At 57.6% G+C, this 25,887-nt stretch overlaps 1 protein-coding gene across 5 annotated transcripts in view; it reads left to right on the plus strand.

Moving 5' to 3' along the window:
* DCLK1 (doublecortin like kinase 1) overlaps window positions 1–25,887 on the plus strand; it is a 217,366-nt gene that overhangs the window by 137,176 nt on the left and 54,303 nt on the right. For 2 of the 5 annotated variants that reach the window (XM_036011189.1, XM_028526505.2), the window contains exons 6-8: window positions 7,654–7,748; window positions 22,457–22,544; window positions 23,732–23,840. In XM_036011189.1, coding sequence (XP_035867082.1) covers window positions 7,654–7,748; window positions 22,457–22,544; window positions 23,732–23,840 — 292 coding nt within the window. Of the gene's footprint in view, window positions 1–6,520; window positions 6,744–7,653; window positions 7,749–11,425; window positions 13,984–22,456; window positions 22,545–23,731; window positions 23,841–25,887 lie in introns of those variants that run through there. The other 3 variants (XM_036011191.1, XM_036011190.1, XM_028526508.2) reach the window with 3 other exon arrangements.

Consider the following 25,887-nt stretch of genomic DNA (forward strand, 5'->3'; position numbering starts at 1 on the left):
TTAGTGGGCTAGGCCCCAGAGCGCGCCGCCCACCCTGGGTCTCTCGGGGTGGCCTTCTCTTCCGGGCTGCACCAAGCCCCTGGGCGGTCCCCAAAGACCTCCTTCTCCTGGATGCTGGCTCTAAGGGCGGCAACAGTGGCCTCCCGCGGCCCCCTTCTCGCAGCCCGGCCTACGCAGGTCGCCATCAGCCCGGGACTAAGTCTCGGAGCACGCCTGGCACTTGCGACGCGGTGGGGCGCCCCTTCTGGTTTGAGGGCGGGCAGAGTGCTCGCCCCGTAACGGAACAGGAGCGGCGCCCGTGGGCTGAACTCCAAAGTGAGACTCTGCTCAGCGGCAGGGGGATGCGACTCTCCGGGCACGAGTGTCACGTAGTAACTCGGTCAGGGTTGTCCTCTAATCACCCCCTTTGCCTCGTGCTGACCGAGGCCAGAAAGCCGTGCTTTAGCGAGTCTTCCAGACGATTCCGACCAGGTAGTCCATGGCCTGCAAGGTCCCTCCAGAAGGTGTCCAGGCACGTACTATGAAAAGTGGGGGCGTTTACTGAGGAAGAGACAAGATACAGGAAACATTGTACATGGGACAATGACACCTCAGTCCCCTGCAAAGCAGGCCCCTTGGGACCTCACACGGTTCTCCCAGTCGCCATCAGCCGCCCCGTCATATCTTCCTGAATCTCACTGATGTTCTGAAATCCCTTCCCTTTCAAAGAGGATTTTAGTTTTGGGAGAAGCCAGAAGTCACAGGGCACCAGATCTGGGCTGTAGGGGGGCTGAGTCACCTGGGTGTTTGATGTTTTGCCAAAAAACCCTGCAAGAGACGTGATGCATGAGCAGGTGGGCGCATTGTCATGGTGAAGCTGCCGGTCACCAGCTGCCCACGGCTGCGGCTTGTTCACTGACCAGCTGACAGGTGGAAACAGGGCTCTTTGGAGGGTGTTCAGCCTTGGCCAGCGAACGGTCCTCACTTTCTCCGAGCACACCTGGGCTGCAGGGGGAACTCCCGTGGAGCAGCAAGAGAGAAGGGGGTCAGGAGCTCAGACGGCCATTGCCCGGAAATCCTGGCTGTTTCTCGCAGTCACGGCGGGGTGTGAAGGAGCCGGAAGGCCCGTCTGAGCAGAGACGTTATCGATGCGTCTAAAAGTCGTCAGTAGTGATGTAGCTCCTAACCCAAACCAGCTCTGGCACCGACACATTTTCCCTAGTCTTCCCGCTCGCCTTTGTCTCGGTCTATACCGTGGGTTGCAAACTAGCAGGTGCAGTGGGTGAGGGGGCGAAACACCTGGTGGCGAGCGAGGGGCTAGCCCCACCCTGTCTCTTCCGGCACGGAGGATTCAAGAGACTCGGTGTGCGCTCTGGCTGTTCGGTTTTGTCATGGTTTTTAATAGGATGTTTTAAAGAGCTATCGGCAGTTAGAGGCTGCTGCACTGGGTGGAAATCTTCTTTCCTTCTGTCCCTGCCGATCAAGGGGGGGAGGCACCCAGTCAGGGTGCTGTTTGCTGTGCCGGGTCAGGGAGTGGCACCCGGAGACCCGGGGCAGTTCCCGTCCCCTCAGAGGTGTCCACGTGGCTGCAGGAACAGGGCCCCCTCCCCCCAGCCTGTCTGAGCACGGCAGCCAGTATCGAACGGGGGGGGGCACAGGAGGGGAGCAGGGGGAGAGAAGTTTTGCAACTCAAAAATTGCCTTGTAAAGAGACTGTTTTACTCCGAAAAAAGAATCTAAAATTTGAGTTAAAATAGAAAGAATCATGAATCTAATGTTAAAAAATTTAAAAAATGAATACAGAAAATTATTTCACTTTAAAATTAACTGGTAACACAGTCACTCTTTGGCATCTCTAAGATTGCATAAGTCTCATAAATATAGGCTATTTAATTATAATCTTATAAATATAGATGAATGTATCATTTACCAAAAGCAATTTTGGAAACTCAGGAAAAAAGCAGATAGGCACATGTATTAGATGCATTGGCATTTGTGACTGCCAGCATGTGGGATTACTGCTTTTCGGAAGTTTGAAACGGGTAAGTCACACTGCGTAAAAATCAAAAGATCGCTTCCAACAGGCATTTCTGGTTCCTACCATTCTCCTGAAGCCCTTCCCAGCTCTTCGCTGGAGTTGAACTTGGGTAACCTGGCCAGCTTGACCGGCACTCCTCTGGGGCGCCGCGCCAGGTGATTCTTTCTGTGAAGAGAGTGGGCCCCGAGTCTGCCTGCTCTGGAAGAAGTAGCACCTCATCGAAGGCATCCGCCCCCCGCCAGGCCAGAGCTCCCCCAATGGCCCTGATCACATCTGCCTCACATGACTCCTCCTGCACATGGAATGTGCAGCCTCTTGCGTTTTGATCCGGAAGACATGCCCCACAACCCTGCCCTGGTGTGCACACTGCGAGACGTCTGAGTCTTGGTTCCGACTTGCTACCCAACCTCACCACCTTCCTCTACAACAACTGGGTGATTCTGCGACAATTCAGAGAGGGTCCCTACGACAACTCAGGGAGGGTCCTACAACAATTCAGAGCAGCGGTCCCGGTCCGAAGACAGGGGTTCTGCGGTGACCCCAAGACCGCTTCCTTTCCGGGGGCCCACGCCCAGGGTTGAGGAGGTGCGCCGTCGTGCCTGTGTCTTTCCTGGGCTGGCGCGGCTGCTGGAAGGCCGGGGAAGGGGCCCTGCCGTGGCCCCGCCCACCGAGCCAGCGGGGACTCCTCTCCTCTGGCTCTCAGGCCCAGTGCAGAGGAGCAGTGGGCTCTCTCTGTTTTGGTTGCACCGACATTTTTTGAAAATAGCCTGTCGGGTGTTTTCCAGAAGTCGTAAACACTGGAACGTGCATCCTGTTCCTTTCACACCCGTTACATTCTTGAGCGCAGACCTTGTCCCGAAGCCCCGTCACCACCGTGAACCTGACTTTTTAAGGACAGAGAGTCTTCATTTTCCCTCCTAAAATGCTGACTTGGAGTTTGCAGTCATTTCTGCTTCCGCTTTCCAACGCCCACTTCCAGCGTCGTCCTCCCACACGGTGTGGAGAGTGAGGCATAGTGGCAAGGTGAGGTGAGCCCGGTGCTCAGGCTGTGCTGTGACTCGTGACAGTGTGACCTTACATCTCCCTGACACCTCAGCGCTTCTGTGGGCCTTCATCTTCGATCCCCAACAGTCTCCCAACAGCATCGCCGTGTGTTACAAGATCGCACGGCTCATTTTTAGAAATGGGGAAGCCGAGGCGGGCCCGGGGGGCCGGGTTGGCCAAGAGTCACGGAGTCCACGGGGGCAGCTCAGGGCTGGCGCCTCCGGCTCGAGGGGCTCTGGGCTGACAGTCCTGACCCCGTGTCCTCGCTTCTGCGGACTGTGGTTCTGATCCCCGGGAGAGAGCCGGCGCTGCGCCTGGCTGAAGGTCACAGTTTACAGCATCGCAGCACTCTGCCGAGGAGGCCTGAGGGTTAGTCAGTGCCAGGCCCCAGCACCGACGGGGTGACAGGGGTCACCCAGTGCCTGACATGCGTCAGCAGTAGGCAGAACGTTCCCTCTGTAAGTCCGTCTGAGGGTGCAAATGAGACCCTTCTGTACATCTTCTCTTGGTCCCGGTCCCATTCCTGCTCCGGGGACGGAAGGAAGTTAGAGGCGACTCGTTAATGTGAGGAGGAGTTGGTGGACACACTCAGGAGCGCCAGGTGCGGGTCGGCCAGCGTCGGGCCTTCGCTGGGCGCCAACCGTGCGCAGATGCAGGGGACAGGCCGGGCCTCCCAGAGGCGCACAGGGCGAGCCCCTGAGTGGTTTACAGGTTGCAGCGCTGCTCACACAGCTGTCGAACGGCCGCTCGTCTCCGTGACAGAGGGAGCCCAGAGAGGGCCGCTGGAGCTGGAAAGAAAGAGAAAGCAGGAGCCTGAATCTCTCACACACACACACACACACACCAACAAGCCCCAGACGGCCGTGCGTGGGGGCGGGGAACGTGGCGTCACGGGGGAGGGACGTGGTCTTAGCTGCCTCTTGGGAGGAATAAGACCATGTAAGAACGTCGTGAAGCGTGTTTCACGTGGGTCGGATCTTTATTCGCGTGTGTTTTCTCCTGGGAACACAGATGTCTCGCAACATGTATAATTTAAAAGTGAAATTCTCTTACAGTTTTTAAAAGGTCTGTACAAGCACCTTATAACACAGTGTCTCCAAAATAAGAGTACAGTATGCACCAATTTGCTTTAAATAACACATAAAGTTTGATTTGCTTTGTATTTTTTTAATGCTACAAATACAGGAAAACCGTGTTTATCTATCTTGAATTTTCATTGCTGCAGTCCTCCTTAAAGCGCACAGATTTCAGAATTTCGACCCCTTTTTGGATCCCGTAGCAGAACACTGGGGGGGGGGGGTTGTTTGTTTGTCTTGGAGTTTTTATTCCCGCCGAGATGGCTGGCCCACTGCTCGTCGGAGAAGGACGCCTTCCGGTGAGAACCGCTCTCCCCGGAAGCCGCGGTAGGCCCAGCCGAGCCCCACGGGCGCCTCCCACCCGGCGACTCCAGCCTGAGCCTGCGGACTTTACTTCCTTGCCCTCCGAGGCCCACGGTCTCAGGCACACTCGCGCCGGCAACAGCCGCTTGTGCGTTCACTGTGCGCAGAGAACCGCCCGTGGCCGGGGACGCCGGGAGCTGGAGGAGCCTCCGTGTACGACCTTCTCCCATGGCTGCCCCGTCCTCCCCCGGCTGAAAACACACGTGTGTGTGTGTGTGTGTGTGTGTGTGTGTGTGTGACTCTGGAAATCCTGAAGTCTTTTTATGCACCACCTTCGAACGTTACTTTTTCACGCAAACAGTGAAGCCACAGCTCCCGGTGTCCAGCTGGGAGACGGAGTCGGTAGCGTGTACGACAGAGAGTTAGTTGTGTGACGCCGCCCAGAGGAAGAGGGTTCGACCTCGTCCGCGGGGTCAGGAGGCTGCCAGGAGAAGAGGCCCCGCCCCCGGGGATGCGCAGGGTCTCGAGACAATCAGAAGAGCTGGGAGGACCTTGAGGACGCGGTGCGAGGTGGAAGGACGTTTAAGGGACGGTAGCCGGTCCGCAGGAACGAGCGGCAGACTAGGAAGGGGCTGGAGAGGGCCGGGCTCGCTGGGCTGTGGTCCCACGGCACACGGGGCTGGGGAGGCGTGGTTCTGGGTCGTGAGGTGAGAGTTCGGGCTCCACCCCTCGTGGGCTGGCCCCGTTGCTTATCACCTTGTGCCTCAGTTTCCTCATCTGCAAAAGGATACTGCTTATCTTACAGAGCCATTGTGAGAGTTACATGAGATATAAGTGAGACATGTATGCACATATGAACCTAAACACACAGTTTAAGTACATTAACTGCTCCACAGAAAATAAGCTCCTTTTGAAATTAATTAATTAATTTTTAGAGAGAGGGAAAGGGAGGGAGAAAGAGCAGGAGAGAAACATCAATGTGTGGTTGCCTCCTGCATGCCCCCTACTGGGGACCTGGCCTGCAACCCAGGTGAGTGCCCTGACTGGGAATCAAACCAGTGACCCTTTGGTTTGCAGGCTGGCATCCAATGAACCACACCAGCCAAGGTAAAAAAACAAGTCCTTCAGTAAAGTGAGACACACACAGAATGAGTACTTAACTAAAAGCAAGCATGTTGTTATTTTGCTTTTTTAAGCACGGTATTTCTAAGGCCATTTTCCTTGGGATTCACTTTCTTTGTTATCCGCCCCCCCACCCCACTGGCTTGATAAGATTAGAGTCCCCACTGCTGTGTTTGCTTCCACCTCTGCTCACTGTCTTCCCGGCCTGGTGCTGCCTTCAGAGGTGACGAAAAGATACGGGGAAGCGGGCAAAGACGACGTCATCTTCATCAAACCTGTTCCTCGGTGGGTCCCTAGGGATCTCCTGCTTCTCGGTTTGGGGGCTGGGGTCTGTGCCCCTGCCCACAGCTCTGTGGTCCCCGCGTGTCTCTGAGCCCGGCCCGGCCCGCAGAGAGGCGGCTGCCCGGGACACCCAGGGCGCAGAAGCCTGAGCCCAGGCTCAGGACAGACGTGGAGCAGGCGAATGAAAGCATGCCCCGTGCCTCCTGCTTCCAGCTGGCAAATGAAAAAAGAAAAAAAAAAGTTTTTTTTTGTCTGAATCACTAAATGCATTTCAAAGGCAAAGCAACAAAGGAGTGTAGCGTGGGCCATTGTCGAAAGGTCTTCGCAGAGGACGGAACAAAGAGCTTCCTGCTCTCGTGGGCCCAAGGGCTCACGCCCCTCCTGTGTCGGAAAACCTCCCTGGGCTCCCAGTGTCGTCAGGGTGTCTGTGGCGCCTGCAGTCACCACGCTTGACGGGAGCGCCCGTCACTTGGAGTTTCCGACGCCTCGGCGGGTCTCCAGCCCCCCACCGGCTCCAGGGTGTGATTCAGCACGCAGTCCTGGCAGGGGGCTCGGGCTTCCGGGGCCAGCGCTGGGGGGAGGGCCCCCCCCACCTCCGGGGCTCCCGCGTCGGCTCGGGACTCACGGGCGACACCTTTGATGGAGCCGGAGCCGGAGCCTGCGCCTCCCACGGCTGCCGGGACGACGTCAGCCTGACGCAGACGAGGCATCTGCTGCGGAGCCGGCTTCTCCTCCCGCCGCCGGCTCGGGGAGCAGCCTGAGCCGTCCCTGACTAATCCCCGTGCGCTTGCGCCTCACTCCCCCCGGTGCTCGGTGCTTGGCTCAGAGCTGAGGAGGGACGCTCCTCTTGCTGTTGTCGGGCTGACCCTGAGGCTGTGTCCATGTTAGAGGTCATCGAAGGTAAGTTCGGTGCCTGCCTGCCCTCCCTCCGGGGAGGGAGCGGCTATGCACCCTCCAGACTGTGTGTGTGTCTCCCGGCCCAGTCCGCCTCGCCGGCCGAGGGTGTGAAACGTGGACACGTGTTGTGGTTCTTGTAGGTGAAATAACGGTGACCTGATGGGGCTGTATTAGGTGATATCTGGAAGTGTTTGGCGATGTTGCTCAGAGGAAATAGCTGCTTCCTCAGGTTCTGTGGCTTTGACTCAGTTAGTGATCATGTTGCAGGAGAGTCTCGTCCATCAGGTGGAATCCCGTGATTTAAACCTGTGGGAAAGCAGCGTTTATCTGTCGCCAGTGGGAGCCGCAGCTGGGTCTGCCGGCTCCTTCGTCCTGGGCCCGTCAGGTCCTGCCCGAGTGGAGGCGGGGGAGACAGGTGAGGGCAGAGGCGAAAGCAGGAACCTCTAGAAGTGAGTTGTCTGTGAACGGACAGGGATTCGTTTAGCAAGTCGCTGGGCTCGCCGCTTGTCCGCGGCGCTGACGTGCACTCCTGCCGGGGGGCACGGGGCGGCCGAATAGAGAATTGGGGCTGAGGACGGCCGGACACGCCCCAGGACCCTGACCGCAGCCCCCCTCTCTGCCGGCACAGCTGACGGCAGCTCAGTCCGTTCATCGGGGAGGCTGTGCAAAGTGCACTTCCAAAAACGTTTTAGGTGACCGCTGCTGCATGGCACCCTGGGTCACCAGCAAGTGAGTTCCCCAGGCAGGCTGCCCCCGAAGCCTTTTCTCGGGACCACGGGTGCAGAGGCGTCTGGGGTCTTAGCCAGGGCTCCCCCTCCGCCCCCCGCAGTCACTCACCTCTCAGCGAAGCGGGCTCGTCGGAAACTGCCTTACTAACGCGCCACTCTGCTGTCTGTGACCTTTGTCCTTCCAGTGAATGGAACCCCGGGAAGCCAGCTGTCCACGCCGCGCTCGGGCAAGTCGCCCAGTCCGTCGCCCACCAGCCCGGGGAGCCTGCGGAAGCAGAGGGTAAGCACGGGGGCGGGCTCCCTGCGTCAGCCTCAGCCCGGCTCGGGCCTCGGGGGTCGGGGGATGGGGGGCAGCCCGGGCGCCCGCGACATGCTGCGTCCTCTTGGTGCTCCTGTCCCTCGGGGGTGACCAGGCGACCGAGGGGGGGAGGTGACGGACGGCAGGCCCCTCGTCACGGCCCCGGCTTCTCTTAGCTACACCTCAGGGCTCCTCCCCGCCCTGTACACCGTCTGAGTGTCACCTCCGAGGGGAGAGGGCCCTTGCTGCCGCCCTGGCTAGCGCCCCGCCTACGCCTTTTGTCCGGAATCACACAGACATGCCCGCCCCGGTCTCTGTGAGCCTCCTGCGTTGTGACAAGCCCCTTGAGTCGTGGCCATTGACCCTCAGCCTGTCTCAGGGAGGGGGCAGGAAAGGGCAGTGGAGGGCGGGCCAGGCGTGGGGGCCTGTCTTGGGCACAGAAGGGTGCTCCAGGGTGGCCTCAGGGGCCGGGAGGGGGCCCCAGGCCGTGGGTGCTTGTGAATGGAGCGCACCCGGAGCACCTGGCGCCTCACCACGGCCTGCGCTGTGTGCTCAGCTTCTGGCGGAGTGATGGGGAAGGTGACTGGCCCTGGAGGTCACAAGTCCAAGTTCCTGGAAGCAGCGTCAGGTCCCGTCTGCGGGGAGGGGAGTGGGAACACGGCTGCGTTCGCCCCCTCGGCCCCCGGCACTGCTCGTCTTTCCGATGCGGCCAGAGCGAGACTGGGGGGGGTGGGGCGGGGGGCGGACAGTGGAGGAGCTGGGAGGCCCCTGCCTCTGCGCCACAGGCGGGCAGGTGGGGAGGAGTACGGGCCTGGGGGGGGGGTCCGGGGTGGTGCTCGCTGCACGTCCGAGGAAGGAGGAAGGACCCCCTGGGGGCTTCGGACCTCAAAGACTAGACTCTTGAGTTTGGCTTCTTTTACCGAGTATCACGAAAGGAGGCTTCTGAGTTCCGTGCGCTCAAACAGCAACCCAGATGGACACCCCCCCCCCCCTTCAAGCCTCCTTCCGGGGGCCGTGCGCACAGCGCCATCGGGGGTGGGGGCGGTGGAGCCCGGCTCGCCCAGGTCAGGTTGGGGGCGTCTGTCTTTGCTCCCGGCACCGGGCTCAGCTGGTCTGGGTTACTGGGTGGGGCCCAGGTGCGGCAGCAGCTCGCCCACGGCTGCGTCCTCTCTGAGAGTGCCCTCCCCCTTGTGCCTCAGTGGGAAGCAGGGAAGGTGCCGCAGGGGCGCTTCCCAGAGGGGAGCCGGGGACTCTATTTCAGTTCCCTCTTGGTGTCTTCACGGCGGGGCTCTCCCGGCCACGGTCCCACCTGGCATTTGGAAGGACAGGCGTCACTGGCAAACTGCTCAGGGAAGACTCGGCCGCATCAGTGCAGTCTCCCGAGTAAATGTCTGTGCTCGAGTGGAGGAGGGGTGGGGCGGTGCTTGTTTGGTGACCGTTCCCCGGCTGGGGCCCCTTCTGTGGGGACAGCCATGCAACGTGGTCCAGGACAGGCCCCCTCTCGTGAGACACCCTCTCTTTAGAAGTGTAGGCTCTGGAGGTGGCACCCGGCGGGGGAATTCCTCCTCATCCTTTGAGCTCGCGGGCTCAGTCTCGGGGTTCAGCTCCCGCTCTGCTGTGGAGATGAAAGCCGAGGGGTGGAGAGTCCCTGCCCCAGGGCCCAAGCTCTGCTCCCCGAGCACTGGCTATGCAGAGCTCTCTCTCGGGCACATCTTCGCTCCACCATCCCCTTTGTCTGCAGGACGAGGCCAGAGTTCCCTCCCGGCTCGCTGCGCGCTGCACTTCGCTGTTATTTTGTCCAACTGAGGCAGAAAGCCACCCTGCAGCGGCTGGCAGCTGTGCGGGCGGCCATTGCACATTGTCAGCTCCCCTGCTGAGGATGGTTGTCCCAGACATTCCTCCCTTTGTTGTTTAAAGCCACAATGCATGCGCCCTACCTGAGAGGGAAAAACAGTCCCATCTGTCCTAGAGAAAGGGTTTGTCATTGTCTGAAAACATTTATTAAGCACTCATTGTGAGCAGAGCGCTGGATGGCTGAGAGATGGCTCGACACCCAGGTGCCGGAATGCAGGCCGCGGATGGATGGTCATCCTCCGTTGGTGTCCCGGGTCCGGGGGGTGGGTGCGCCCCGGCTGCTCGCCCAGCAGCCACTTCCGTCTCGGCGTGGGGTCAGCTGCATCATGGCCCCTCCCTGTGCCGGTGGACGGACCCCTGTCCCCCCGGAAACCGATCCCGGTTCACGTTCGGCTGAGGTTCTTCTCGCGTGGTTGGCTGGGTGCCTGCGCAGGAAACCCCGAAATAAGAGAAAGATGGCAAGTGCTAAAAGAAGACATTTCAACGAATAAATTAACTCTTTTTATTGCAAACTGGAAAAACAGTAGCTACTTCTATTTTTCCCTCTCTGTTGCCTAGCAACATGGCCAGGAAAATTACTTGGCTCTCCCCTCACACACACACACACACACACACACACACACACTTCCTACCTGTTTTAAAATACAAGAACATAAGTTTTTTTAAGGAATATTGAGATATTTGATTTCTTTCTTCACAAATAAGAAAATCTATATTTTCATTTCTATTAATTATGATCATCAGATCAGCCTTTTCCTTTCCCTTAAAATCGTATTTATATGTCATCTGTTTTTGGTAGCTTAGAATAGTGATATACAGTGAAAGTCCTCATGCCTGCAAGTTTTCTTTGTAAAAGAAATTTTTTCTTCTTTGTGAAAGTATTTGTGGAGACGTCCAAGCCACCCCCCTGGTTTTACAGAGAAGTTGTTTGAATCGCTGTCTAGAGAAAGCTGACGGGCCACAGAGGCAGGTCTCGGAGGATCCTTTCCATCAGTGGACTTCTCCGGGTCCCACCGTCCGGACAAGTCAGAGGGAAACGTGCCGTGTTGGGCTGGGGGAGGCTCCCCGTCACCCCCGCCCCTGCCCCCCGCCCTGCTGACTGTTGTAGATCCTCCCATCACTCCGGCGGAGTGAGGAGTGGGTGGCACCGCACGGGAGAGAAGCCGGATTCTAGACCCTGCAGATCTGAGCCGGTTGCCTGGAGACCAGCAGAGCGGTCTCGTGGCAGCAAGGGATGGCGGGGGGCGGATGGAGGGGATAGGTGAGCGTTTGGGGAACTGGAGAGGAGTATGAGGAAGGGGGTGGATCAAGTGTGCATTCTGTCTGTCTTTCCAACATGAACTGCGAAAAGGCAGTGAAATGCCGTTGGGTTAACGCGACGCACAAGCGCCACACTTGAGTGGCTGCTCCGGGGCCAGAATTTGCGGAACGCCAACCTGGGGGCGGGGTCCTGATACGTGGCTTTGTGAGGCGAGCGCACTGCTCTTCGGCCCAGCGTGGGAGGGTGGCATCCGAGGAAGAACAGCCCAGAGGCACACACAGAGGCAGCGTTGGCCTCGACACACCTCAGGGGCTGCAGACTCCCCTGGACGCAGAAGCGGGAGCTCGTGAGCAGGTCACGTCAGTGAAGGCAAAATAAGCGCTGTCTGGGCTGTCCGGCTGTTTTCCCAGTTCGTGTCTTCCCTCTCCTCCCAGCGCGGTGGCTCTGAAAGGGGTGGTGACATCAGACGCCGGGTGTGCTCATTCGGCCTTGCCGGGCTCCTGGAAAGCCCAGTAAACACCTGTGTACGCCCTTCATCTTTCAGGACCTGCACCGCCCCCTCTCGCCGGATGATTTGGATTCAGTGGGAGACTCAGTGTAAAGGGAGCCGCGGCCATGTGCATGGTTTGTGAGTGGGTGGAGGCCTCCCGCTTTCTCAGCAAACACCTAACCGCCAACCGCGCAAAAGAGTTTTGCATACTTTGAAATTAGGAAGCCCACGTCCTTCAAAAGTAAATATGTACAGGCCTTTTCTATTCGTGACCTTGATCCCAGGAGGAGTTTTTCCTTCGATACCTCCTCCGCTGTTTGATTGGAGAAACCTGAACCCAACAGGCTCCTTGGCTGAGGTTTTCGCGTGCGGCCTGGCCCCGGGGGGATTTCCCGGACGGACCCAATGCCGAGTACCACGGCGTGCTAGTGGCTAGCGAGGGGCGACCCAGAGCCGCCATTTCTGTAGCTGGGGCTTTCACTGTAATCATGAGTAGACACGTGGGTACTGTTTTTCTGTGCTTTCGGTCCAGTAGATCACAATGGCCCCGAAACACATTTTTTTTCTCCAAGTTAAATTCTAAAATTTGGATTGCTGATTTTTAAGGGCATTTTTATTGCCAAATAGTTAAAATAGACGAGTAGATTATTTCTTTCCTAGTTGGTAGACAGAGCCATTTCTCATTTTGTGGGTTAGCGGAATGGAGGAGAACCACCCCACGCCAAGGAGTCATCTCGTGAAGATTTTATCGTTGGGGATCAGGAAATTGCCTTGTTTGTGTCATGGAGCAAATTTAATTAAAAAAAATTCTTATTGGAAACAGCTTAAATATAGCTTACACTAAATACTGGCATGAAGAACCACAAATTACACCATTCCTCTCACAACCCAGCGTGTGGTTCTTCGAACAGGTCAAGCCTGAAGCCAGGAAACTCCGTTTTACACACACAGGCTCCGAAAACCCACTGTGCCTGGATGCCTTCCAAAAAACCAGTTTGAGAAGCAAAATTCTTGTACCCGGTGCCGTGTGAAGGGGGCCCGAAACAGCCGGGTCCCCGTTCCGATGCATCCTGGGGCCTGCTGGTGTCTTGGAAATTTTCATATGCAAAACTCCTTTTGTGTTAAACCAAGTCTGTGATTATAACCCCCTGTTCACATTAACACACTAATTCTGCTCTTCCGGGTTCCTCTCCTTACAAATCGTGGTCAGCTTTGCTCAAACATAGAATCATTACTTTGAAATCTGAATGTTCCCTGAGCTGAATGTGTATGATCTGTTGTAGCTAAGCCACATCTCAGCAATCCTGTAGTTTTCCCGGTGCGGACGCTGACCGTGTGAGGCTGGGCAGCCTGGTTCTGACACTCCGCAGGCTGGCTGTGTCTCAGTAGGTGATACATGAAAAATGTACGATGCCATTTGCAGGCTTTTACTGGAGTTTTTTTTTCCCAAATTTCACTTGAAAAGTGAATTTTAAAACAAAACGCTTGATTCAAGATGGAGAGCAATTCAGTTGTCATGTTACTGTTCTCAATGTTAGAAATTGAACTTCTTGATAAATTGCTCAACGAGCACATTATACCATCTGGTTTATACTTACACATGGTACCTTCTCACTTTCCAAGTGAGCAAAATATTTCAACCAAGAGAAGAAGGGAAAAAAAAGCCCAGACAATCCAACAGCAGTTGAGAACTTGGCCTTGTAATAATTAGTGCCTCGTTAGCCTGTCTGGCGGGGAGAAGGACACTTCTCCGGCAGGTTGTCCGAGAACCGCCGCCCGAACCGTCCCATCCTGAAAGGGCTGTGCAGGGCAATGCCTGTGCCAGACCTCCGCCCCAGGACTGTTTCCAATAGAGGGGAACAGAGACTCCTGCTGAGATCAAAGGGCTGCTTGGTTTCAGCGGAAACAGCAAACATCTGGGAAGCCGCCCGCGCGGGTGTCTGCCCGAGTTACGTCTCTGTGAAACGCATTACTTAGTACAGTCGAGTCCATAAAAGATTAGGACGCGTCTGCCCGAACAGCCCGAAAGGCAGACAGCGCGGGGGCACAGCAAACCTGAGTCTGGCGGGGTCGGGTGGTCCAGGACAAAACTGAATGCCAGGAACGTCAGCCCCCCCGGCACTGTCCGTCCCAGGGACAGCCACTGCTGAGACAGGTCCCATAGACGCCGTTTGTCCTGGGGAAGGGGCAGACGTGACCAGTGGAGGTGGAGTCCCTGGCTCTGCCTTGCCGACACGGCAGAGAAAGGCTAACGGGGCTTGTGCTCATTGGCGAGGGTGTAACGGCCCACTGTCCGTCCCGGGCTCCCAAGGGAAGGCCGGCCCTCGCACGCCGTCTTTTTGGCATGTGACTTTTATTACAGGGCTCTCCGGGGACAACATATATCACCCGCTGTTTGAAACCGAAGTCCCTCGGAGGCTGAAACAGCACACCAGTCACAGGCTTTGAGATCTCTTTCTGTGCAGAACGTCATTCCGCTGCACTCCAGCAGGGCCAAAAAAAAAAAAAAAAAACAAAAATCCCGAACAACAAACCAGAGTTTTCAGTTTATTAGTGGAACCAACCTGATGGTTGATAGGCAGTTAAAATTTACTTACTTACAGAATTCTTTTGGAAAAGCAGGGACATTGGATTTTAAAATTGTTCTACTGAACCAGAGAGAACGCCAACAAAAAACATGCGTTTTTGTCCTTAGGGTGACCTTACACACGCGGAAGGAGCTGTTGCTCTAGGTAAAAGTTGGATAGTTTTTCACGCGCACCCCCTTTTCTCCCTTAGATACCATAGAAAAAGACCTAATAAACACCCCCTGCTTCCCGCACTCCAGAAGTGCACGGTGCGTCCGGGGTGAAGTTCAGGGTGGAGGCAGAGGATGGGCTCTGAAGGCCGCGGGGCCTGTTTCTTCTTTGTTTGGCTCAGTTAAGGTTGGGGGGAGGCTTTTAAAAAGCTCCAGGCCCGCCCACCTGTACACATCCCTGTGTTTATATGTTGGCTCCTCTAAACATGAAACAGTCGAATCAGATGTTTTCTGAAACCACTCGAACCCGCGTGGGCGTGCCGGGCGTGTCCCCGGGGTCGCCGGTTGGGGCGCTTTGCCGCCCCCGCTGCAGATGCGTGCACCACTGGGCTCTTTTTTTGCTTTTACATTTAACAATGGAGACGTCTAAAAGCCACATGTCTCAGTACAAATGAGTGAAAATGTAGAATAATAGTTCTGGAAAATAATCCCATGTACGGCAGCTATTGGACTGCTAGCCTGTTCCTAGGTGGCCATATACCTGTACCGGTGTGTGCATGTTTGTGTGCATTTACAGGCCTCGGTGTGCCCATGGGTGTGCCCATGGGCGTGCTTACACTCGTGTCTGTGGACAGGCCTTGAAGAGTCAAGCGTGGTACTTGTGACGCAGCCTTACGAGTTGCTGGCTGTTGTGGAATTACATGTGCAGCCTTCACGCCATGCATGGTGACCCGTGGCAAACTGGCCAGGGCAGGTTCAAGTTCAAAGGTAGTTTGCTGAGCTCGTACGGCAAAAACAGTTCCAAATGGTCAGATGTCCCGATTCCTTTAAATATTGAAATCTAGATACACACACACACAAAATCATCGAAATTTACACAAATCCAGTATTTGTGGACAATTACGTAGGAGCACGCATTCACATGTATATTGTTACGTCTTGATAGTCGACTATTAAAACGAGTGCTCGCACAGACATTTCTCTAGAGTACGTGTGACATTTCACACGCACTGAGGACACGCAGCGACTGCCAGTCAGTGTCCCTGCAGAATGAAGTGCCGGTCTGTGGACCTGTGAGGGGCTGGGCGTCGCACTGAACCATGACCAGAGGAGGGTCCGAACCACGTTCGATGGGAACGGAGTCCAATCACAAAGCCAGATAACCCGTAAGGCGATGTTGTCTGTTCCTCCCAGACGCTCTTCTGAACTGTCGTGTTCTGTTTCCTAGTGACCTCACTGTCCTTGCTCCATGTGTGTGCATGTCTACACACACATACGCACACATGTGACAATGTAACTTGAGTGGATGTGCCGCACACGCACACACCTGCCTGCGTGTGCGGGCCTGCGGCGGCCGCGCCGGCCTCTCTGACTGGACGTGCCGGTGATCACTGGATTTGACCGAGCTGCCCCACGGACGTGCGGTGTGGAAATTGTGCTGTGTTTCTAATTCAGTGTGCCCGTTGCCTGGTGCAGGGCGCTGTACACCACTCAGCTGGAAGATGTGTGTCGTGCTGTTGTGCCTGTAAAGCATGTGCAGACGGCGGGGGCCTGCGGCCCCAGCTGTAATTTTAGGGGTGCATGATATAGAGCGTCTTTGAAATGTGGTTCATTCTAGCAAAGACGATGGGTAAACCCAAGGTAGTGTGTAAAAATGATGCATGTAACATGTGAGTGTCTGTGTTGTATATGGCCACGAGATGTCTTCGGAGGCCCGGCAGCAGAGGTCGGAGAGACCGTAGGCAGAGAGCTACGGACATTCCTTGTTTTGTGATCTGTGTTTGGAGTTCAAAGTCATCGACGACAAGGAACTGAGTTGCTTTCTTTCATGGACGTTGCACGTCAACATGCACCGTGGATGCTGGGAATCCGGACGACACTCTTAGGAGACGGTCGCCCCCAGCTCGACTCGCCTGGATGTGTGTTCTCTTCCCAAGAGCACTGGTTTGGCGCTACCCGGTTTTAAAAGTCCGTCTGCAGAGGCCGTCCGCAGAGTCTGACGGCGCCAAGTGATGACACGTTCGGACGACCCGCGGCGGTGGCCGCGCCGCGCCCTCACGCTGCGCCTCCCCTGTAAACGCTGTACCCGTGTCGCTCCCCTGAGTTCACCTGTGACCCCGCCTTTGCATCACTCAGTAATAAACGGGAAAACCCACCTGCGTTGTGCAGCGAGCTTCTTTGAGAAAACTCAGTGCGTAGGCTGGGAGACCGAAGCGGCTGTGTGGGGGAAGGATCCCTTTCAAAGCCCTATGTGAGGCGCCCCCCCCCCCGCCCCGCCCCCCAGAGGGATGCCCGGGCCCCTGCGGACCGGCACCACGGGACGCCGGAAGCGTGCAGCCCCGCAGCCGCGGCCCAATAAGAAGTCTGTCTGGCGGAGAACTCCGTCTCGGCTGGTGCCACTGGAGCCAACAACGTGCTCTCCTCTCTGCGTTGCTCTCGGGGTGAGTTTGCCAGGCACTGGAGCCTGGTTGGAAAAAGAAATTGGCATATGTTTTGAAAAATACTAGCTGTCTACTGGGTTTGAAGAGGTTTTTCTAGGGTCATCTAATTTGCAGGGGGGCAAAATGTAAGTGTGTGTATGCAAATTATTTCTAAAGCACTGAGTAAATGTGTAAAATAAGTAAATATGTAAGGATATCCATAATGATGATAATGAAATACCGGATCGCCCAACTCACATTTAGAACAAAAGTCCATAATCTGCTTCATTCATAATATGGTGTAAGGGAGAAAATAAATTTCCACTGGCCTATTTAAAACGATACTTCATGTTAAAATTATTATGGAAGTTCAGAATTCTGGTTGTAAATCTCCTATTTGTACCAGGTGCACTTTAACCTGAAAATTTACTTTCATTGGTTCTCTTTGTGATTTCCTTGACCACCTGAATGTCACCAGTAACGACATTCAGCGATAATGACGCTGGACAGAAGGACATTTACAGATGTGTAACTCCCAAGGGCGCTTACGGCTCCCTGGTGTGACAGAGCTAAAGCGGAACCCAGCGGGTGCCTGGGAGAGGGGCTCCCCTTCATCCTAGGCTGCTAGCCCCCTGGGGGAGGGGTCCGTTTCACCCGGTGGGGACAAGCCAGATGCCCCCTCCTGGGCCCCTTCCAGCGTGGTCGAGCTGTGACTTCATGAGGAGTCCCTCATTCAAGGACGCTTCCTTGTCCCCTGCCCCCGCCCCCGCCGCACCGCTACACCAGTCCCTACGAGACCTAGGGTTCAGGTTCGGAGCTCACAGAACGTGGCCTGAGCCCAGGGCCCCGCAGCAGGCGCGTGGACCGACCGACTCCCCGATGCCACGAAGCTGTAACTACACGCACCAAGTTTTGAAATCGTGGCTCCTGGGGTTTCACTGCAGTAGATGTAATGCCAATATTCCCGTTCTCCTGTTCTCTCCCTAAGGGGCCTCACTTCAGGAACAGGGGTTCTTCAGCCTTTTAAAAACTTGGGGCACACCTTTGTGATAACGTTTTACATGTTGTAGCATTCCCCCTTAGCTGTACACATGATTGCCTGTACGGCAAACTTTCCTCGGGCTCAACGAACTCGAAGAAGGCAGACAAAGCAGTTTGGAAGACGGGGCCCCCTCTGCCTTCTTCCAATACTGAGGCCTCAGCAGTTGGTGCAGCTCGGTGCCACCCCCCCTGGCGAGGGAATACGCGGACGGTTTTCCGATGCACGCACAGCAGTCCTCGGGTTCAGGCTTTCTGCCCCAAGGTCATGATTTTATTTTGTTACATGAAGTCGTCTTGAAAGAGTCAAATCAAGTCAACATCAAGACCGCTGTTTGCACGTCTGTTCGATATTTATGGGTTGTGTTTCCTTTATAAAGTTGACCAGGTTGGTTTCTTAACTGGCTTTTTTTTTTTTTTTACAATTTTTCAAATTAACATCGACAAAGTAATTACTGTACGCCAGCGGTTTTTAACCAGTGTGTCGCAAGAATCTTTAAAACAGGCAGTCCCTGACTGTTTCGTCAGGGGCACTGACCTCTTTTCCCTTAAATTGTCAGATAAAAAATTGACACCAGCCAACACAACAATAGCCACCCAATGGGAGCGCCCTGTCTTGAACCATGAATACATGTCATGCAATAGAGTCGCATCTTATCGGTCACGTCACATAATAAGGTTGTGTCTGATCGGTTAATTCGTGGTACCAGAAAGCCTTACACACAAGGACAGGCACCTTAGTTTTTGAAAAGTCACTTGGGAGCAAAAAATGTTAGGTTATTATGATTACTGTAAAGTCATCAAAATTATACCTAACTTGTCACATGGGCAAAAAGTGCATTTTTGGTGTGCCACCGAATTTTAGGAACCGGTCGATGTGTGCCGGGAGACGGTCAAGGCGGAGCAGCTCAAGCCGAAGCGCTCCGGTGGCTTCGCTCCACGGGACTCGCTCCACGGGAGCGATTACGGGACTCGTAATCGAGTCCCGTGGAGGGATTGCCAGGGCTCGCTCCTCGGGACTGATTAGGAATCTCTGGAATCTTTGTGCAGGGTGGGCCCCAGGTCAGCGACCCCCCGAAACCCATGGCAGGAGCTGCGTGCACAGTCCACACTTAAAACGAGCTGCTTTTTACCACGTCGCCCGCAGACACATCTTGGGGAAATGTGGCCAGAGCCATGCTGTCAGCTGCCCCCCTCGCACGGCGAGGCGTGCTCGCCATCTGCTCCGCGGCCCAGTTGAGTGGCGGTGCGGGGGGCGAGCTCCAACACAGGGCGGGGCAGCACTTCCCCGCAGGTGCGCCGGCCACGCCTCCCGGCGCCGGCAGCCTCCCCACCTGGCCCCCACGGCATGTGCTGGGAGGTGATGACACTTCAAATGCCACCCTGCCGCGTAGAGCAGCCGACCGCATTAACTGCTGAAATAACTGTGGGTTTTGTACTGCACACTCAGACGCCTTGGAACCAGCAAACCGCTCGAAGGAAACACAAAATCTTAGCGTCGTGTGCAGGACAAAATCATTTATCTGTCTGCTCAGGCGAAATCAAACGAGTGCATGGGTGTCACTTTTATAAGCATGCAAGACAAGAAGTGGGGTTTGCAGCTGCTGCTGGTCGAGAGTGAAAGGCGGATTCAGCTCAGTTAGTTACTCCTGAAGAACTAGATTATACACATTTTTCCTTTACCGTTTTCCAGATCCTCCCGTCAGATTTACGGACAGTAACCCAAAGTGCCCCAGCACCAAGCCTGCTCAGGGTAGTCCCGAGCACTCCCAAGGAGCCACACTGTCCAGTACATGACTCAGACGGGCAGAGAGAGCGAACACGTGAGGTCCCCTCCCCCCCGCCCCGGACTCTCCTGTCCCGCCCGCTCTGGGCCGGCCCAGGTGCACCTGGGGCATGGAGTTTGTTTTGAGCACCAGGTGATTGACAATGGGAGGGTGCCTGCAGGTGGCCATTCCTGGGAGCAGGTGGTGGTGGTGGTTGACGTTACAGGACACAGCGATGACGACAACGACAGAGACCGTTCAGGTGGACAATGGGGGGAGACTTGGAAGGGCCCCCCGGAGCCTTGCTGAAGAGCTGGGCAAGACTGGCCTGGGCCACTCTGCGGGTGGGAGTGAGGAACAGGACGCAGACGAGGCAGGGCAGCACCCTGTCAGCATCCCCTGCGGGAGAACTGTCCCGGCCTCAGGTGAACGGCGGAAGGGCCGCCCCGGGCAGCGGTGGGTGCAGGGCTGGAGGTCCCCGGGCAGGCGTCTGACGGCGACCTACCTGGGGTGTTGGTCCTGGGCATCCGGTTTCTGGACGGAAGTCGGGTGGGACAGGCCATGGTCACGGTCCACTCTGGTCCCTGCAGCTCTTTGACCCCAGGAGTGGGCCTTGTCTTAGGAAAGGATTACTATAAAATGGTAGCGACCTTTCTTCTTTGTGGGGAAAGAGGGGATAACGCCGTTAGAAATCTGGCGCCTTTGTTGTGGAGCACACTAAATAAGAAGGCACTGCTCGTTTTCAGAGTGGCCTATTTGTAACTAGACTAAGTCTCTCGCTTAGAAATGTCCGTCCTCTGGCCCAGGATGGACAGTGTTGAGTGTTTCCAGAAACACAAGCCGCAAGCCACAAGCAAGCGGGTTTAAACACAAGCCGACCCGTTTTCCCCCCTTTCGTGTGTTCGGAGAGTGGAAACTCCTTGCGGGTTTCTGTGCGTAAGGTGGAGGGAGCACCGCTGGCCCTGGGCCCAGTGTTCGGGCAGCCGACCTCTGGGGACACGGCTGACCACGCGATCGACCGTGAGCTGAGAGGGCAGCTCTGGGTCGTCTCCAGCAGGCGTGTGAACGCTACGGTTCAACAGGTGTCTTCATGCACTGCGGGTCAGAGTTCTGTGTGGAGCAGCTGGTGTTCTGATCGAGAGAACCAGGGTTTGGAACTGTGTGCAGAAACCGTGGGCACCTTTGTCACTCATCTGTTCATCCTGGTGCCTGAGGAAGGGATGTGTCTGTGTGTTCTAAACTCTAAACCCCCACGTGGCACGTGGCAGGGCGGCCCCTGCCCCCCGGACCACAGCCTGCCCGCATCATTGCACCCCTTGGTGACGCCACTGGAAGACAGTCAAGGAGGGGACACCCCAGAAGAGGAGGCCCACGTTTCGTAAATCACGCCACTGCTTTTCTGCTCGGAGACCACCGCGCAGCAGCGAAGGCGATGAGGCGGGGACCAAAGACCCCACCGTTCTGGAGAGCACTCGCCTTCCCCTCACACGTGGTAACATGACCGTTAATTTTCCCCCCAGGCACCCACAGCATAAGTCTGTCTTGTTTCCGAGCAGGGGTCAGAGGTCCACGCAGTCACTGGGGACACAGTGGGCTGTGACCACGCGGTGCCCCACCGAGAAACACCCTGAAGTCCCCTTTCTGGCCTGCTGGGGGACCAGGGCCGGCTGCTGGGGCACAACGCGGGGCTGGAGGGCAGAGCCCCGGCCCCCAGGCAGGTGAGCAGCCGGCGGGCTGTGCTGGCGCTGGGACGTGAGGGGCACACCCACCGCAGAGACCGGGTGCCCCCCGGAGGGTCACCAGTGGGGCCACGGGACCTCTAGGGTGTCCCGTGAGGAAGCGGACGCGTCACGGCTGGGGACTGAGCTTCTCCCCCGATCGCGTCACCCGTCAGCTGGGACGGCCCCGTCCGGTGGGACGTGCTCACGTGCTCACGTGCTCAGCCTCGCCCAGGAAGACGTTTCGTGGCCGTGGACCCAGACGCCCCCGTGGGGGTTAGCTCGCATCTCCCGCATCAGAGTGATCTTGGCTGGAAATGGAACCCTGCCCGGTGCCGCGGGCCCTGACGAAACCATGTAACACTTTTCCTCCCTCCCGCCCCGGCCGGGCTGGCGTGGGGGGAGGCGGAAGGGACACAGGTAAGCAGCGGACAAGCAGGTCAGCCGCGCTGCTCCGCACCCTGCCGGTGTCGGTCCGCCAGCAGGGGCTGCCTCCCTCCTCCGCCGCGCACACGGCCGGCCCCACGAGCCGGTAGGGCCCCCGCACCGCCTCCAGCGCCCATGGGCCCAGCGAGTGGGGGAAGCAGGGAGACAGAAGGAAGATCTTCCAGGACGAGCCGTGTTGGCTGTGCAGAAATAGCACTGGAAGGTGCCGAGGGGCGTCTCAGGGAGCAGGTGCACAGCCGGCGTATTCCTCGTGAACACCTTGCCCCGGCCGATCAGAGCACCTGGTGTTTGGCTGTGGCCGCCGCTGGGCCTCCTGGCTGAGTGGGCACCCCGTGCGCTCTCCTGGGTCTTGGGTCACAACCCGCCCTCCCCCCCAGATACAAGGAATCACCTGGCCAAGGCTTCTCTTCCTGCCGTGGCCCCAGATTTTTGTGGGGGTCACGTGACACGTTCACCCCATGCCCGAGGGCCTGTGTCTTCATGGCAAAGCGGACTTCACAAACCCTCTCCTGAAGCTTTTTCTCCAGGGATGCGGTAAGGCTGGATCATTTTTGCTTTTTTAGGCTACTTGGTAAAAACAAACTGAAGAGAATGTTTTCCCGGGGTAAGAACAGAGACACCGTCCGCGTGATCAGAAGGGCACCGTGTCCGAGGCCCGTGGGCAGGCAGGCGGCGGGCGAGGGGGCGAGGCCGCTCCCGTCTGCCCCGTGGAGACGGAGCTGGATGGTGGCCGCCCTGAGCCAGAGGAACAAAAGCCACGTGGCATATCCCTGTGGAGGGGGACGGGCCCGACCCGGTCGGCGCCACCGGGCCCTGTCTGACGGGGTGGAAGGAGGTGCCACCCTCACTGAGGGGTCTGAGGCCCCCCTTCCCCCCGGGGCTCGGGCTGGGCTCGGCCCCTGGGGCCCGGCACCCTGACCGTGCATGTGTGTGTGTCTGTTTTGCTCTGTCCCCTGCAGGGCTCTCAGCATGGCGGCTCGTCCACCTCCCTGGCGTCCACCAAGGTCTGCAGCTCAATGGACGAGAACGACGGGCCGGGAGAAGGCGGTGAGCACGGGGCTTGCTGTCTGAGCAGAGACCCCCGTCCGCGGGGCCGGGGTGGGGGCCGAGCACGGGCGGTGAGATGTACACCCCCCCACCCCCCGCTCCGGAAACTGCAGCCCCTGCCGCAGAATGAAGGGGCAATCGAGCGCTCTCCACCCCCCAACCCGAGTCAGGGGCCCCCAGCAGCTGTCTGACCATTTTGAGTTTCTATCCGTCACTCCCCGTCGATACAGACTAAACAAGCACACAGAACTCATGAAGGAATTCCTGAGGTTTTCATTTTATTCGGAGAAGAGATGTTCAGTCTCGGTTTACGGTTCAAGGTCACAGGAGGGGGGTGTTGCGAGGGTGCACCAGGCTCCCACCCCATGTCGCACCCAGGCTGCCCGGGGCAGACGGGATCTATAACTCTGGAGCATGCAAAGTTTAGAGCCCCAGCCGTAAAAGGCCCTTTACGCCCCTGAGATGTTGAAGGTTACCCAGCGTATTTACGTGACCCAAGGTGTGGCTTACTCGGTTTTACCCCCGGAATGCATAAAGCATCGTTAGGCGTTTGTAACACATTTCAGAGCATCGGAAGGGGGCAGTGTGCTGTGTTAGCGGCACTCAGGTAATTGAAACGACAAAGCTGCGCTGTTCGCAGACATCATGGATGCCGCAGTTTTCTCCCAACATCTGCTCCGCAGGTTGCTGGGGAGAACTCGGGGTAGGGTCAGCTCATCGACACGGGCAGGGGTGGCCGTGGGGGCTGCGTTCCCACGGAGGTTTCCGGAGACCTCCCTTTCAGGAGGGAGTGAGGCTCAGGGCGCCCACGGCAGGCACTTTCCCGCGCAACGTCTAGCCACGGGGGGGCGGGGGGGGGGTGTCCCTCCAGACCTAGAGATGGCCTTTCCCGGCACGCAGTGCGTCTGCCATCAGTGCTGTCAATCAGACTGACGCGGCATGGAGACAGCCCCGCGTCCCCCGCACAGCCCCCTGCCCGGAGAGCCCGCGCTGCGGTCACACATGCGGGCGGGCGCGCGCCTTGGCCCAGGGATGAGGTCGCAGGGAGTGCACAGTGTCAGCAGAGGGCGCTGGCCTCGCTGTCTGGAAAAGGACCCCCGGTCCCGAGGGGGTCCCGTCTGTTCCGCGTCTGCGCCGCGCCCGCGCCCGCGGCCCCACCAGTAAACGCGCACCATCGCTTCTTCCAGAAGCGGCGGAGGAGGGCTTCCAGATCCCGGCCACCATCACGGAGCGGTACAAAGTCGGGCGGACCATCGGAGACGGCAACTTCGCCGTCGTCAAGGAATGCGTGGAGAGGTGAGGAGGCGGCCGTGCGCGCGCGCACACGCACGCCCTCGGCGGGGAAAGGAAACCCCGGGGCCGCGTTTTCCGAGATCACGTCTCTTTCGGCTGTCGGCGGACACAGGTGGGACCGGTTAGTGCCTGGGGCCCAGATGTAAAAGGAAAAAAAAAAGAACTGACAAATGTAGTGATTCCTGGGGACAAGCTATAAATTGCAGACTTTGATTTTTCTTTTTAATGTACTCAGCAAGACTTTGCCGGGTTTTTCAGGTAAGTCCTTTCATTTTGTTCAAAAAAGATGTATGCGCACTTGGAGTAATTTTTTCCGATACTCTTTTTCAGGCAGTGTGTAGAGATCAGACATTCCTGGGTAGAATATATATATATATGTGTGTGTGTATTATATATGTCACATGCAATCATGAAACTAGCTGTGATACCCTCGAAAGGTTTTAAAGCATGTATGTGCTGATCGCCGGCAAAAATGGTACTCAGTGCATTAAAGCGTCTCGTCGCGAGCGAGCCAGGCCCCGTGGGGAGCCCAAGGGAAGGGTGGAGAGGGTGAGGTTAGCCCGTGGGACCTCGACACGCAGTCAAGGACAGGAACTGGTGGCTCGAGATGGAGGGGTGACAACTGATGGAGATCCCGCCCCGACGCAGGGGGCTGGCCTCCTCGCACCCTGAGCCCAGCGCCAGGCTGGAACCGTTTCTCTCGCATGGCTGCTGGCTCTCAGCGGCAGCGTCTCCTCGGGGCTGGGCGAGCAGAGTGTGGGAGCGCAGGGGGAACCCCCTCCTCCCCAGCAGGAGGGAGCTGGCCCCAGGGTGGGGCGGGCAGGCCTCCCTGGGGCCCGCCTCTGCCCTGTGGGCGGGGGCGGGGGGGCGCCACCGGTGTGAGGACAGTGTGAGAACAGCGCCCGGTGCCCCTCCCCGCACGCACGTGCCCTGCGGAGCGAACGCCAGCCCGGACTAGAAGCTGCAGCCCGGAAAAGAGCGGACCTTGCTCTTGTCGCCCGGCCTCTGGCTTAGAAGCACAGCTGGCTGGGAGGTCTGCGCCGGGCCTGGGCCACCAGGACTGTCCCTGGTTCGGTCAGCGTCCCCTGATGTGCTCCACGAACCCGCTGCCACACTTTGGAAGGGGCTTCCTCGAGGGAGGCTGGAGCACCCTGGGGAAGCCACCCTCAGGCAGGGGACCCCACACTTCGCCCTGCCCCACAGGCCCACCCAGCCGGGATCTTTGTGCAGTGACAGCGCACACAGGGGCAGCCACCCTTGGTGAGGGGGCGCAGGCTGGTCGCCGGTGGCTCGGGAAAGCCCTCCGCTGCCCTCTGTCCCTCTCACCCCCTCCTCCTCGGCGCCGGGCCTGACCGCTGTGGGGTCTCTGCCAGGGGGAGAACAGGTCCCTTTATGTCCCTGGCCGCATGTGACCAAAAAACGGGAGCAACCGCCGCTCCCTGAGCAAACGCAACACACCCTTCCCTTCCCGTCGGATGCCCCCTCTAACCGTCACAGTGGTTCCGCGCTGTCGGTGTGGCTCCTGTTCCACACGCAGAGGAAGCCCGAGATCGCTCAGCGCCATGAGTCCTCAGCCAGGCTCGTGGGTCCGGGCCCCGCCCTCGAACCCGCACACCTGGCCGCTCTTCTCCACGGTCCCCAGCGTGGCGGCTCCCACAGAACGTGGCTTAGCCGAGCCGCGGCCACGCGTGCTGCGTGGCGTTCGTCCCTGGGCGGAAAAGACAGACACTGCACCCGCAGAGCCCCCATCGCTGAGGCGATGGATGGGAGTGGGTGTGTGTGTGTGCGCTCACGTGGCGTGTGCGTGTTGACCGGCTCACAGCCGCCTCTCTCCCTCCACCCGTGGGGCTGGGAGGCCCCTTTGATTTTCCGTGCTGAGGACTTTAAAACCCTGCTTCAAAATGCCGGTCTCTGCCCACCTCCCTCCCACTGGGTTCGTGTGGATCCTGAAAGTTGGCTTTGCCGGCAGGAAAGAGGCCGGCGGCCCTGGTTTCCCACCAGAAATGAAGGGGCGTGGCCGGTCACGTAGGGCCAATGATGATCACCGTGT

The sequence above is a fragment of the Phyllostomus discolor genome, chromosome 11, assembly GCF_004126475.2.
Source record: "Phyllostomus discolor isolate MPI-MPIP mPhyDis1 chromosome 11, mPhyDis1.pri.v3, whole genome shotgun sequence".
NCBI classification, from domain to species: Eukaryota; Metazoa; Chordata; class Mammalia; order Chiroptera; family Phyllostomidae; genus Phyllostomus; species Phyllostomus discolor.